Here is a 14002-nt window from a genome sequence, read left to right on the forward strand (position 1 = left end):
GTGATGGAAGAAGCGATTTCAGCCAACTTCACTATCTAATGTTGTTTTGCCCGTGTCGCAAGTCAGAGCTCATTGACCGCCAGCCCAATGCGCCCAAATAGTGTCAATAAATTCACGCGCGCGCATTTCTGTGTCTGTGAGTCTGTGCACAAAACCGGAAATTAAGCGCGTAGGCGTCTACGTAATTTCCGATTCGTTTGAGTTTGGTTTTTTTTTCTGTCAGTTCAATTATTACTCAGTCACGGCAGGAATTTCGTAGTAAACACAAAAAAAGACTTATGTCAAAATGTAAATCATCTATTTCAAAAACGGCGAAGAGTAACGTGAGTGAATTTAATTCGCTGGTTGAAGCCGTCGACCCCTTCTACCCGCCGTCAACAAGCCGCGCAGCGCCGCGTCTGGACCCGCTTTACGGACTTACTCATTCCCAACCATGACGGCGAACCCGCCGCCGGGTCCGGGCTCCCAGAACAAGACCCGAGTGGCCATTCTGGCGGAGCTGGACAAAGAGAAGCGGCGGCTGCTGCAGAGCCAGTCCCTGGGCGCCGTGGGCTGCCCCGGGGCCAGCGTCGGCCTGGCGGCCCGGCCCGGGCTGAAGGAGACCCGGGACAGCGCCGAGCAGCAGCACATCGCGGCCCAGCAGAAAGCCGCGCTGCAGCACGCTCACGGACACTCCTCCGGGTTCTTCATCACGCAGGACTCCTCGTTTGGGAACCTCATCCTCCCGGTGCTGCCCCGGCTGGAACCCGAGCTTTAAATGCACGTTATAAACCGATTATTGTCGGTTGCCAACACCAGCAGGCGACAGTTCTACTCCAATGTTTTGCATGCACGTCTTCCCTTGTTTCATGATGCATATGGAAGTTTGTTCTTTAAAAATACCTCCAAACGGCACAAATATTTGTTTTTGTATTAAAAAAATGACATTGATGCATCAGACGTCGATGTAAGGCTTTGCAGAGAAACACACCTATCCTGATTCTCTGCGTGAATTGATTGTATGTATTTCTTATCAGAGCCACTTACGTAACTTCTCACTGATGTTTTCAGTCTGGAAAGGGTCCATGAATCTGACAATAAATGCACCCCTGTTTGTTGGGTTTGATATATTTTGTCCTCATGTTTCACTGGATGTGTGTCTCAGTTGGGTTGACCTCAGGACCTGGTTGAAGCTGCATCACTCATACAATCATCTTCTGTACTGCTTATGTTTAACTGAAGTATAAATGATATGGGACTTTGCCAGGAAACAGAAATGTCCAGAGAAAACCCACAGTGCATGTGTAGGTTACCAGATCTGTCCGAAAACGTCACAGACAAAATGAACTACGGCTACTCCAGGTGGACAAACTACAATACGGGATGGCTGGATGGACGGATGGATGGATAATACAGAGAAAAAAAAACCAAAATCCAACATGTACACATGCATAATCAAATTGGTTATGTTGTATGTATGGTAAGTCGGCTTTTCACATCGGTCAATTCAGGTATCACACACCCGCGAGCGCGTCTGACAAGTGACGATTAAACAGGAATCGACTCACTCTGCGCTCGATTGCTCTTGTGAATCAAGCACAGAGGCTGCTGATGCAATACTGGATTCTGACAGCTCCCAAGCAGCTCCTCTCAGTTCAAAGATCTCTGCTGTGAGACCCGCACAAGACTCTGAGGTGAGTGACCACCTCCACCTGTGTGGCTTCAGGTGAGAAGATAAGGGAAACCGGAGCCTTTTGTGGGTTTGTGGCTCGTTTCAACGCGAATCGAGATGCTAAGTGTCGTTAGCTGCACATGGGTTTTCGGCTAACTGGCTGCAGTGGACTGGTCCAACAAGGCTACAATAATCCCATTCTAGAATTAGATTAACGACATATTCTTAACGTTTAAATGACTAAATTCTAGCGACATTTCGTCTATTGCCTTTGTTAAAAAGTTTTATTCACGGCGCCAAGTCATTTAAACTTCTTTGTGTCACCCTCTCATTATTTTGGTATCGCCCAAATGATGAAACGTGTGATTTCATTCATATTAAAACTCATTTTAACCTTCTTTGGGGGAATGTGTTGTTTTGACTATTTGATGCCAAAAGACAATTCTTGTAATTCGACTCAGATGTGTCAAAAACCAGGATATGAAACCAAACAATCTGTTTACACTGATATGTGCCTATCTGACTATATTTTATTTATAATCGGGTCTTTACAAGTGTGTATATACATCTCCATTGTACACACAAATATAAATATAAATATAAATACACATAGAGCACATATATCTATTTTGACATGTATGAACAGAGGTAGAAAGAAGTAAAATCCGACTTACCTGATAGAATCATTGTTGCAAATATGCAAACACTTTAAATTTAAACCCCTACGTGATATTTATTCTTTGCTCTTTATTATTTTTGTCTTTGTTTTCTCCCCTTTTTTCTTCTACTGTTCATATTGAATTGTTGTAGAAGAGGATGTACACTGAATGCAATTTGGACTATTGTACTGCTATTACTACTTAAAGCCATCTGAACCTACCTTTTCTTGATCAACTACTAAATGCGTTGAAGCCAGCAAGTCTTAGGCTAAAAAAGAAAAACGTGTCTCCATAGAGAAGGACTCTGCACCATGGCCGATCAGCTGAGTCCAGATGAGAAGTACCACCTCATCGCCAGGAACCTTCAGGTGGGGCATCCAGACGTCCATACACAGTGAGTGAACCTCTCTTTTCACATCAGTTCCCCTCATGACGGTCTGGTTGGGTTGCAGGAGGTCCTCGGCGAGGAGAAGCTGAAGCAGGTTCTTCAGGAGAGGGAGCTCAAGTTGTACTGGGGCACGGCGACCACCGGCAAACCCCACGTGGCTTACTTTGTCCCCATGTCCAAGATAGCAGACTTCCTCAAGGCTGGGTGCGAGGTGAGCATACAGCCCACAGTGCCATTATAACAACCCTTATTTTCCAGCTGCTCATATATATCATTTCGTTTTCCCCTTCTTTTTTCAGGTCACAATTCTGTTTGCGGATTTACACGCCTACCTGGATAACATGAAAGCTCCCTGGGAGCTGCTGGAGCTCAGGGTGAAGTACTACGAGCAGGTCATCAAGGCCATGCTGGAGAGCATCGGCGTGCCTCTGGAAAAGCTCAAGTTTGTCAAAGGGACCGACTACCAGCTCAGCAGGTCTGTTTTACGGACAGCACGCCGACATACACCAAACTATTTTCCAATAACGGCTTCTCAGCAGAGCCCGCAGATTAAGCTCCACGTGTGCTTATCGTGTTTGTCAGAGAGTACACGCTGGATGTGTACCGCCTGTCGTCCATGGTGACTGAGCACGATGCCAAGAAAGCCGGAGCGGAGGTGGTCAAACAGGTGGAGCACCCTCTGCTGAGTGGTCTGCTGTACCCAGGGCTGCAGGTAAGAACTGTTTGAGATGCGTCACGCTGCTCTTGAGTCGTACGATGTGACTCTCGGTACGAGGTTGTCTCTGTGAATACCATCCGTCCGTGTCGCTAGGCTCTGGACGAGGAGTACCTGAAGGTGGACGCTCAGTTTGGAGGAGTTGACCAGCGGAAGATTTTCACTCTGGCTGAGAAGGTGTGAGCGTCTTTTCACTTTCACGGGATTTGGTGCAACACTTCCACACTGACGTGTAGCGTTGACAGGCTGAATAATAGTGGAGCACTTTCAACTGGGCGAGAGAAATGAAAAATGTATAACTTGGCTGTTAATTAAAGTTTGACAGTAACTTTTCTTGTTCTCAGTACCTACCCTCTCTTGGCTATGCTAAGCGAGCCCATCTGATGAATCCCATGGTACCAGGACTGACTGGGGCCAAGATGAGCTCTTCAGAAGAGGTGAGGTTGCAGGAATGTTGTTGATCGATGAGCGTCGTGATTGAGTATTTAGAAGTCTTAACTTTTAATTCCTAATTTGTGTGGACAAGGAGTCAAAGATTGACCTCCTGGACTCCAAGGAGGACGTGAAGAAGAAGCTGAAGAAGGCTTTCTGTGAGCCGGGCAACATTCAGAACAACGGAGTTCTCTCTTTCGTCAAATATGTCGTTCTCCCTCTGCGAGAAGGTACAAAACTGTCCCTCACAACTCTTTCTGTTGCTTTAACTTTAGTTTTTTTTTTCTAATTGTAAAGAGAATTATGTACATTGAACTGATAATTGTTCTTGTTGTGTTTGAAGAGTTCTGCATCAAAAGAGATGCCAAGTGGGGTGGAGATAAAGTTTACACTGTGTTTGAAGAAATTGAAAAGGACTTTGCCGCGGAGGTAAAATGTGTTTTTTGTGAATAATGTTCGACTTTCTCTTTGAGCTCTGGTCTCACTGATGAATCTCTCAATTTTCCAGATGATCCATCCTGGAGATCTGAAGGCCTCGGTGGAAGTTGCACTGAATGAGCTGCTGGAGCCGGTCAGAAAGAAGTTTCAGTCCCCAGAGCTGCGCAAGCTCACCAACTCCGCCTACCCCAGTGCCTCAAAGACGAGTCAGTGTTCTCCTGCAGCACAACTCACTTTATCGTTCCTATAGGGAAGGTTCAGATGGGCAGATGCGAATGCAGAAAGAATCTCAATGGCTGCTGTTTGTATTTAAGGTTTTACCTCTTTCAGAGGCACAGGAGACGGCGAAACCAACAAACTGTTACAGACATGTTTCTTACAGAACTTATCTTCAGCTTTTTTTCTTTAATCTTTATCTTAGCTTTTCATGTGGCTGACACCAAATATTTTCTCATGAGGTCTTTATCTGCTTATCGGAGTGTGTCTGTGTGCACGTCAGGGCGCGCTGAACCTTAAATGACTTATGTTGTGATCCGTTGCTATTTAGAAAATGTAATCTGACAAAACTAACTCGATTCCAAAATTGCACTTAAAACCAATTTCCCGTGATTTCTTTCCAAATATTACAAGTTGAAGACCATGTTCAGATATAATTTTTTCCATCACCAATTCCTCCGTTCTTTCTTTGTCCAGTCATCATTTTCTCTTTTAATGATTAACTATCCACTCTTTAAACACAGACTGTGATGAGAGAGTGTGTGTGTGTGTGTGTGTGTGTGTGTGTGTGTGTGTGTGTGTGGGCACATGCGCCTACACGTAACCCCACATAAAAAAAAAAAAAAAAAAATCTCAATTCAAAAGTATGGATGATATTGTTTTGTCTGATGTATAGATTAGATTAAAGTCCAAAGTTTAACTATTGCAACTACTGAAGTGGACCTTCAATGAAATGCATTTAAAAAAAATACAAAAATGTATTTATGATGGAAAAATAAACATGTAAAGGGTATTTGTGAATTAAAAGACATGGTACAGAGGTCATTTTAACATAAAGGATTTAGCATTAATCCAATGTGATTTAACAGCTGTCTTTCTTTCAGTAATAACCTTGATGGATATTGCCACAAGGAATTATTTTTTTTTAAACTGCACCATGAAACTGAATCGTCCACGAGAGGGGCAGAATTAGTTTGATAGATTGAACTGCATGGCCAGAGTTGACATTGTTGTTTGGGTGTGTGTGTTTTTTTTTTTTCAGAAACTGGAGGAAAAGCTGCTGCTGGCGGCGACGATGAACTCATCCCCTCCAGACTGGACATCAGGGTGGGGAAGATCGTCAGTGTGGAGAAGGTAAATAACACGGCATGCCTGGTGATCTGAGTCTTCTGAACATGGCTTGAATTGTAATACTCCCGATGAACTTGCAGCATCCGGATGCCGACTCGTTGTACCTGGAGAAGATCGACGTCGGGGAGCCAGAGCCGAGGACGGTCGTCAGTGGGCTGGTGGCCTACGTCTCGCCGGAGGAGCTGCAAGACAGAACGGTGCTGCTGCTCTGCAACCTGAAACCGCAAAAGATGCGAGGGATCGAGTCTCAAGCCATGCTGTTGTGTGCCTCAATGTGAGCATGACTGCAGTTTTTGCACACAGAGAGGAGAACGGGCTCATCGACGGTCGTTCTTTCCACTTCACTTCTCTGATGTGTCTGATTGACTTCCAGTGAAGGAGAGCCGAGAAGGGTGGAGCCACTGGACCCTCCAGAGGGCTCGTCACCAGGGGAGCGCGTGTTCGTGGAGGGATACGAGGCTGGCAAGCCGGATGATAAACTAAACCCAAAGAAGAAGGTGTGGGAGAAACTACAGGTATGTTTCAGCCACAATTTTCTTTTCCTGAATATTCACTATTGTCTCGTTAAATCCCAGTACTTATCTGATCTTTGAGTATTTTGATTATCAATTACAAACTGTGACGTTTTAGGTGGACCTGAAGGTGTCCGGCGACTGTGTGGCTCAATGGAAAGACAAGCAGCTGATGACCAAACTGGGACAGATCACGTGTAAGACGCTAAAAGGAGGCAACATCAGTTAAACAAACACACACACACACACACTTATATTGCACCTACCCAACTGCTCCTTCTGGCCACTTCAAGAATACTCTCATCAACAAATCATCATGGCCGCCACGTCAACTCTCATCATCACAGATCTCGGGGAGTGACACGACATTGGGGCCGCAAGTCTCGGATGAAACCCGTCGCTGTGGTTTCACTTAAATACACGAAAAGGAAATTCCTCAGATTCTTGGTTATGTGGTATCTCTACTGCTTGTAAATGTGCACATGCAATGTTTAGAAAGTGGGAGAGAACTGAGCCTGCTCAGTTAAAATGTTCTGCTTTTAGCTCATTCCAGGAAGTAGCTACTGAAAAGGATCTCAGGTTTCTAGAAATTGATGGACTATTTCATTGCTGCTTCTGGTTAAATTCACACTTCATTCTAAATGTCGCAACTGTGGCTGATTTGTTAAACCTCACTTACGAGAATGGTTATATGGGCATCAGATTTCTATAGAAGTATCATACTATTTTAAGACGGTTGTAAAGTGCATACAAATCCATCCTGTCACTGACTGTTTGAAATTGTCATATCTGAAATAAAAACTGGTTGAATTCTGTGGTCTCCAGAAATGACGAGATGCTTGTGTTTTAATGGGAGAAACTTCATATTAATTTTATTCGAGTAACAGAAGTTCAAAGCAAAAGAAAAAAAAAAAGCAAGAAAACTTTAATACACTTAGATTTTATTTATAGAAGTAATGACTGTACATTATGCTTTATAATCACCAAAATTAAGCATTTGACCCATTACAAGGAGTCAGAATAATTCACTCAATGATGATTCTGCTGGGGGGAAAAGTGTTTTTGTGCAAATAGTGACGAGCTGGAATTTTCCCACCTTAAAGGCTTGGGCCACAGTTTTTAGATACAGTTTCAGAAAAAGCAAGCCGCCTCACACCGAGGCTGCTCCAGTGTATCAGTCATCCAGGGCCAGCCGCCTTGTTTGTAGCCCTGAAGAAGGTTTTCAGATGAAATAAGGTTCCTAAATATTTCATATTTTGGTAGGAAAAAAGGTGACCGACAGTGCTAATTAGTGGAAAGAACCACACATAAATAAATACGATACTTGCGTAACTGTTTTCCCTAAAGGTTTCTCGTAATAGGCTGGTCTGACTTTTACTACAACCAAAAGCATCTGATTTTTCTTTTTTTCTTTTCCAATGTATGAAGGTGCTGCTATCGGCATCCCCTTTTTCTTCTCAAATTCTGCTCCACACAGCAAAAAGCAAGACTAAGGTGTTGCGATGTTTTCATTATGCGTAAGTCCAAGCGAGTCGTTCACGTCCCATCCTGTCCTGCCAACCATCCGTTCTTCAGATTTCTCCCGACATCCGTGTGGATTCCCATGTGAGAATCCTGCATTAGTATATTACAACAGGAAAACAAAAACCCGACAGAAAACCTCTGTACAGAAATGCTTTGTGAAGTCTTTGCTCTGAGCTGCAGTTAAATCTATTCGTCCTCTGGGAGGCGATCTCGCACAAGCCAAAGACGTGCAGTTCATCACCGATCACCCTGAGGGGCCTTAATAGGAGATAAAGTATACCTTAGAAAAATACTCCACCATAAAGCTATTTTTAAGAAACTGGGAGTGAGCCCCCTTTTTTTTCTTTTCTATATTTTTTTGCATAAATATGAAGAAAGGCCATTACAGGCTAAGGCTTTTGGATAAGACTTAACACAAAACAACACTCGGGTAGTTGAGCTTAACGTCTCTCAGTAATGTGATTCAGTCGGTCTTTGCTTGTTCCTCGGTGGGGGGATGGAGGGGGGGGGGGGGGGGGTTCTGGATCTCGGCTTGTTCAGAACAGCGTTTCAATTGTGTCTGCTGTCACTCGTGTGGCTGCGGGGAGACAAAAGACAAAAGGAGGAGGTTAGGCCTTATGCCATCACTATAATACAGTTACAGGACCAAATGTATTGACTATCCTGTCCTCAACTAACTGAATTACTCAGACGTCATCATGAGGTTCAGCTTAAGGCTGATTAAAGCGCATGTTTGCACATTTTGTTTAAAAAAAAGAGCTAAATGTAAGTCAGTATTCGCATTGTGCTGGTGCAGAAAGCTGTATATGTGCGCAGTTTCTGTTTGCTGGCTCAAAAAACACAAAACCTCATTAAAGCAACATTTAAACTGCTTTGCTGTGCAGACTCAAGGTAATGCCTGGATTTGCATTTTGCTTTGTCATGACAGTCGAATGGTCAGCGGGTTATTGATTCATGCCGATACTGAATCAGCAACTCAACAGCTGTGCACTGGAACAGCTGGGTTATTAGAGTCCACAAAGATAATTATTAAACAAACACAAAGGCTGCTGCCCTTACTTGTTTCGGGGAGTGTTATTCCACTCTTATGTTGCACTCCTCCATTCGTGCCATTCCCTTCAATGCTGAGCTCCGCCGGTGAACGTCGGGACACACTGTGTGAGGGACTGATGCTCCCGGGGGCCGGCTTCTTTGCAACCGGTGGAGGGACCTTGTCACACTTTGCTCCACCGTTTGAGAAAGCAGCAGCCTTCGATTGGTCAGACACCCGCAGGAGCTCGGATACCAAGTTCTGCTTCAGCGCTGCCTGAGCTTCAGGGGTGGCGGCAGCTGCGGACTCTACAACAACCTTTTTTGTGCTTCTGGAGAAGATGAAGCTCGCGGCGGAGGCTGGAGATTTGTGCATGTCGCACGCTTCGGGTGATTTCAGGGCGAAAGCTCCCGGGTCACCAATGCAGCTATAAATCGGTGGTCTCACCCCCAGTCTGGAGGAAAGACTGTCTCTTGAAGACATGGCAGCTGTTTTCAAACGTATGGCTTCCTGCATGCGCATTGAGGGTGTGCTCATTATCACAGGGGATGTCTTTACATGCTGAGGAGGAGACTTGAGTGACAAAGACTTGCGAATGGGCTTTTGAGGAATACTCTGATGTCCTTGGACTGAGGCAGCACAGCCCTCCTGAACTGGTGTGTTCTCATCTGTAGGCTTGGTGTCCTGAGAGGGCGCTTTCACCTGATCTTCGGTCATGCTGACTGATCTGAGACGAACCATCTGGAGCAGGGACGGCGTGACAAGAGGTATGTTAGCATCCTCTTTAGGAATGGGCGCACTTTTGTGCCGTGAGAGGAGCTCTTTGCTTCTGGAGTCTCTCTGTGTTACACTGGGTTGCCTTCTGAAATTCACCCCGTGGGTTAAAGTCTCTGCTGGTAGAGGGGGTGCAAGTGGCACAGTGGTTGGCGCTGGAAGTTGAACATTGTTGGGAATGGAAGGGGGACACGGGTCCTCAGTTTTCAGGGAACTTTCCTTCAGAAAAATAGTATGAGGACCTGCAGCTGTGATTGATACTGGGCTCTCTGCTCTTGTCACAGGTGGTATGGGAGGTGATTCCACAAATGCAGGTGAGACTGTGTCTGGAGCAAGTGAAACACTCTGCTCTATTGTAGAGGAAACCTCTTCTCCATCGGCATTAGTGTTTGATACTTGCAGAACAAGTGGTTCATCTTTGGGGGAAGTTGTTTCCAACTCCGAATGTTCCAAAGTGCACCCACTAGGAATATCAATCTGTGTTATACTGTTGTCCATCATCTCGGGCACAATTTCTGCCAGAAAAGGCGGAGGAGGTGGTGGAAATTCTACCTCATCCGCTCCATCAAATGCAGGGTCCCCTTCCAAAGGAGGAGGTGGAGGCGGCCAGCAAGACTCCACAACATGCATCTCCTCCTGTACCCGCTGCAGTTCATTCGGTGGCATAGACACTGATGACGGCGCCTTCCTTGATGGAGGAGGTGTAGGATGATAGGCTGGAGGAGGTGTAGGTGGTGGTGAGGCCTTAGTAATCTTAGGGGCTTCTACTGCAAGTGTTTGCATAGGTGGGGCATCACTTTTCTCTGTCTCATCCTCACTTTTATCAGTTAAAATTGTTAGATTGTTCTGTGAAGACATCGTGTAGTCCTCCACAGTTAACTGGATTTCTGGTGTGGTGCCATCACATGTGATCTTCTGCTGAATGTCAGGTGACTGTTGTGTTGCCCAGTGTTCTTCTCTCTGCAGTATCGTAATGGGTTTCTTCATGACAGGAGGTGGCTCTTTCTTTGGAGTTGTTTCTTCAAACTCTAATTCCTTCATGACAGAACTGCAAGTCTCTTCTTGACTGAGAACAACTACACTTGGTTCTTCCTTGTCCTCTATTAATGGATCCTCTTGTCTTGAACTTTTCTCATCCTCCTGCTCATTGTGTACAATGCCAGGAGGCTTTGCTGGTAAAATCTCATGCGCTATTTTGTCTTCTCTTTCTTCCAATTCAGGTTTTGCTGGTTTTGTGTGGCTTTCGCCCAAAACTTGTATTTCTTTACTGGTTTCTGTCTCGTTCCCAACCTGTTCCTCTGTGTCATATTGCTGTGCTGATTTCTGGGTAACTTTGTTTATATTAGGGTGTGAACCACACAGGAGCTCAAAGGTGCGTCTGTTGTAAGCCCATGTCTCTGGTGGAGGAGGACATGGTGCTTTGACTTTGGGAGGAGGTGGGATATTCAACAATTCCTTTGTGAAAAATGAAGGGTTGTTTTCCAACGAGGATTCTTTTGTTGCAACAGTAGGCGAGGATCTATGTGGAGGCATATTGGGGCTACACAATGAAACATCTGTATTGGCAAGCTCAGATGTGCCAGAAGATAAAGAAGTAAGCGAGGACGAAGGAGAAGCTCCTGAGGATGAAGCCCGAGACGCTGATCTCTCTGGCTTGACTGGTGTTTTCTTCTGCTTGTCTGGAGAGGTTGGTGAGACCCCTTTTGGGGAATGAGTTGGAGTGCCACTCTGACTAGAGTATCCACTGGAAGGTGACATTGTCCGTTCAAACTTCCCGCCTTCAGAGGGAGTTTTCCGGGGGGAGGAATTGCCGTACTCTGGCGTTTGCTCTGTTGCTTTTCCAGCTTCAGTGGAAGCATCTTGGGTGGGACTTAAAGGGGTGAAGGAAGAATCTGGAGAACCTGTAGAGTTTGTTACAGGTGTGAGGGTCGCTTGATCTGTGTTGGTTAACTTTTTTATTTCTTCAGGTACATTTTCTGAGCCAGTTATCACTTCTCCAGTATTGGAGTCATCGACATCTATGCTGTACACTTGAACTTTGGCGTTTCCTCTGATCTTGTTGCCATGCAGAGAGTTTGTTCTTCTCGGCGGTGCCGGAGGCTGTTTAGTCTTCATAACTGAAAGACTACGAGTGCAGTTGCGCTTTGGATGTTCCTGATCAGCAGCCGACTCTGATACTCCCAACTCTGTGACAGCATTTTCACTTTTCCCACTGGGACTGCTAATTACACTCACTGAGCTGCAGAGACTGACAAGGTCTTGATCCCCGCGAGCCTGATCTGTCTTGCCTTCTTGCACATTAACACCCACTCGTTGGGAGCTACCACTGCGTGTACTGGCCTTCGATGACACAGGAGAGGAATTTGATATTATTGTCCTCGAAGACTCGCTCCAGTTCGAACCTGAAACTGATGTCGGAAATTGGGAGGAGCCGTTTTGGGAACCATCACCATCTGATCTTCTCGACAACAAGGGGCTGATTGATGAGTCCCCAGATGTCAGACTGCTTTTGCTTACAGTGCGAACACTGCTGCCATGGTTGACACTGCCACTGTGAGTCCGACTGTTGCTGCGGTCAATTTCAATGACTTCAATGGAGGCAGGCAAAATCGCATTTGGAATGATGGTAGACAAGTAGGTGGCCTGAGGGGAGATGGACATCACTGGGCCCTGGGAAATAAAATAGGAAAGTTGTGTATTATATGTTAAAATGTTCAAACACATGGAACTAAAATTTCAGTAACATGATTTAACCATTGCAGGGATGTTCTTAACTCTTTCTTACCTGAGCCTCCTGAAGGAAGTTGAACATTGAAGGAGTGAATGAGGAGGACGTTGTCATGCCTGGGACTGCAAGGGACTTGGGTCTCAGACTGGAGGTAGGGCAGAGATAGGTACCAAACCCCTGGTGGTTGAGGGACTGCTCATCTTGATACATCATTTGAAGATGTTTCCTCACCAGCTGATCATCACGCAATGTCTGCTGAATGGAGGAATGGTTGTTGAATGACAAGATCGCAGCTGTTTTCTGTAAAATACCTTTAAACAAATAAATGTATTCTTCCTGGATTGTCGTTTACCTCGAACTCCGAAAGGTGCACTCTTGCCCCCTCTTTTCTTGCCATTGAAGTTCCTCCATCGACGGTAGGGATGATCACAACTCCTGGCTGGCTGTCATTCACTTGCCTGTCTTTATTGGAGAGCTGCGTTGGCACGAGTGGTTGAAAGGTGGAGTTTCGGTGCAGAGCTATAAAGGAGGATCTGTTAGCTTTCAGCAGCATGTTTCTATCACTTTCAGGAAGTAGTAATCCTGTGGACGTACCAAGCTCTTTCTGGACCTGGTTGGGAATACCCATGATGGTGGTCCTTCTGCTCCTTTTCTTGCTCTTATCTAATCTTTTCACTGGATTTAGAGGTTTGAATGTAGAACCTGGCAGACAGAGAAGAAAATAACTTGAATTAATATATAAACAGTCTAAAACAACACTTAAAAACAATCAGTCAAGGGTGAATACTGTCTCACACCAGACTTTTGCCTACTGCAATACTGCTCGTAGTAATCTGAGTATGGACATTAAATGATGGATGGATTTATTATGAAATGACCAGCAGTTTTAAACAAGCCAGAATGTCTGTTTCTGAGTCACTGACCCTTTGGGGGCCATCAGTGCTTACAATGAATTTAAGCTGTCTTCATGTCCAAAACTGAAATTATGATTTTATGGTGATGAGGATTAGAAGTCAGTGAATAACCAAAGCCCGTGAGAGTTATGAATACCTGTAAAGAATTTCAAAATTATTCACGAGCAGATGTTGAGATATTTTAGTTTGGATCAAAAAGATTAACGTAGTCTTGGAAAGGTGCAAAAAAGTATTTGGCAGCAAAGAACAAACCAGAGAAGTAATAAGTTGCATTTCAAAGATGAACTATGATCAGATAGAACTCACACTAACTGAATTCAAACACACATTTACACACATTCTGATGTGCTTTGCCTTCCAGCTGTAATATAGAGTGGCAGCCGCAGCGCTTCTCCAGCTGCTTAGAACCCTGCATGTGTGTGTCAAGTTCCTCTTCTTTTGATTTCACACCATAGTGGCAGGGGCACCAAGCAGCAGAGGAATGAGTTGTGCATGCTAAATATGTACATGGCTATGAGTGACATGCCATAAAGTACCATACTCAGAAAAAAAGGAACAAACCTCAACCTGCTTTTACTGCCTCTATGATTAGCTCATATTTCTTTGGGATGAACATGATATGAGCGCTTCCTTTCCAGGCACCTCAAGACACACATACACATTACCGGCTACACATATAGGGATGCCCATTACCTTGACGGGTAAGCACAGGCCTCGATGACACAGTGGCGGTTACTGTGGTATCAGTGTTCCCGGTGGTGGATCCTGAGTCCAGAGAGCCACCTCCGTCCTTGGAGCTGATATCCTGCTCCGGGCGGAGAGTGTCTGTGGACTGTGGAGGAGACACATACACAGCAGAGTTTAGGACTGTGGTGTTCTCTGTGTGCAGG

General features: G+C 45.1%; 3 protein-coding genes across 4 annotated transcripts in view; 2 read left to right on the plus strand and 1 right to left on the minus strand.

Annotated features, from left to right (window-relative positions):
- The first annotated feature begins 251 nt into the window (after positions 1–251).
- Positions 252–1067, plus strand: LOC308145226 (SOSS complex subunit C-like). Its single transcript, XM_080516593.1, has one exon. It carries the CDS (start codon positions 434–436, stop codon positions 755–757), a length of 324 nt encoding a protein of 107 aa, XP_080372719.1. The 5' UTR covers positions 252–433; the 3' UTR covers positions 758–1067.
- A 291-nt stretch (positions 1068–1358) lies between these two features.
- Positions 1359–6937, plus strand: yars1 (tyrosyl-tRNA synthetase 1). The gene is made up of 15 exons (XM_080516104.1): positions 1359–1459; positions 1577–1673; positions 2606–2678; positions 2763–2909; positions 2998–3173; positions 3281–3410; positions 3510–3590; positions 3758–3850; positions 3940–4075; positions 4189–4274; positions 4354–4489; positions 5542–5633; positions 5711–5904; positions 6004–6145; positions 6261–6937. The coding sequence occupies exons 3-15, from the start codon at positions 2622–2624 to the stop codon at positions 6369–6371; spliced, it is 1581 nt and encodes a 526-aa protein (XP_080372230.1). The 5' UTR covers positions 1359–1459; positions 1577–1673; positions 2606–2621; the 3' UTR covers positions 6372–6937.
- A 1114-nt stretch (positions 6938–8051) lies between these two features.
- nhsl3 (NHS like 3) overlaps positions 8052–14002 on the minus strand; it is a 36194-nt gene continuing 30243 nt past the window's right edge. The window contains exons 5-10 of one of the 2 annotated variants that reach the window (XM_080516103.1): positions 13806–13944; positions 12793–12900; positions 12551–12717; positions 12256–12450; positions 8726–12140; positions 8052–8243 (exon numbers count right to left, since the gene is read on the minus strand). In XM_080516103.1, the coding sequence (XP_080372229.1) occupies positions 8203–8243; positions 8726–12140; positions 12256–12450; positions 12551–12717; positions 12793–12900; positions 13806–13944 (4065 nt within the window). In that variant the 3' untranslated portion in view covers positions 8052–8202. Of the gene's footprint in view, positions 8244–8725; positions 12141–12255; positions 12454–12550; positions 12718–12792; positions 12901–13805; positions 13945–14002 lie in introns of both variants that reach the window. The other variant, XM_080516102.1, reaches the window with a different exon arrangement.

This window comes from Blennius ocellaris (genome assembly GCF_963422515.1).
Source record: "Blennius ocellaris genome assembly, chromosome: 20".
Lineage (NCBI taxonomy): Eukaryota > Metazoa > Chordata > Actinopteri > Blenniiformes > Blenniidae > Blennius > Blennius ocellaris.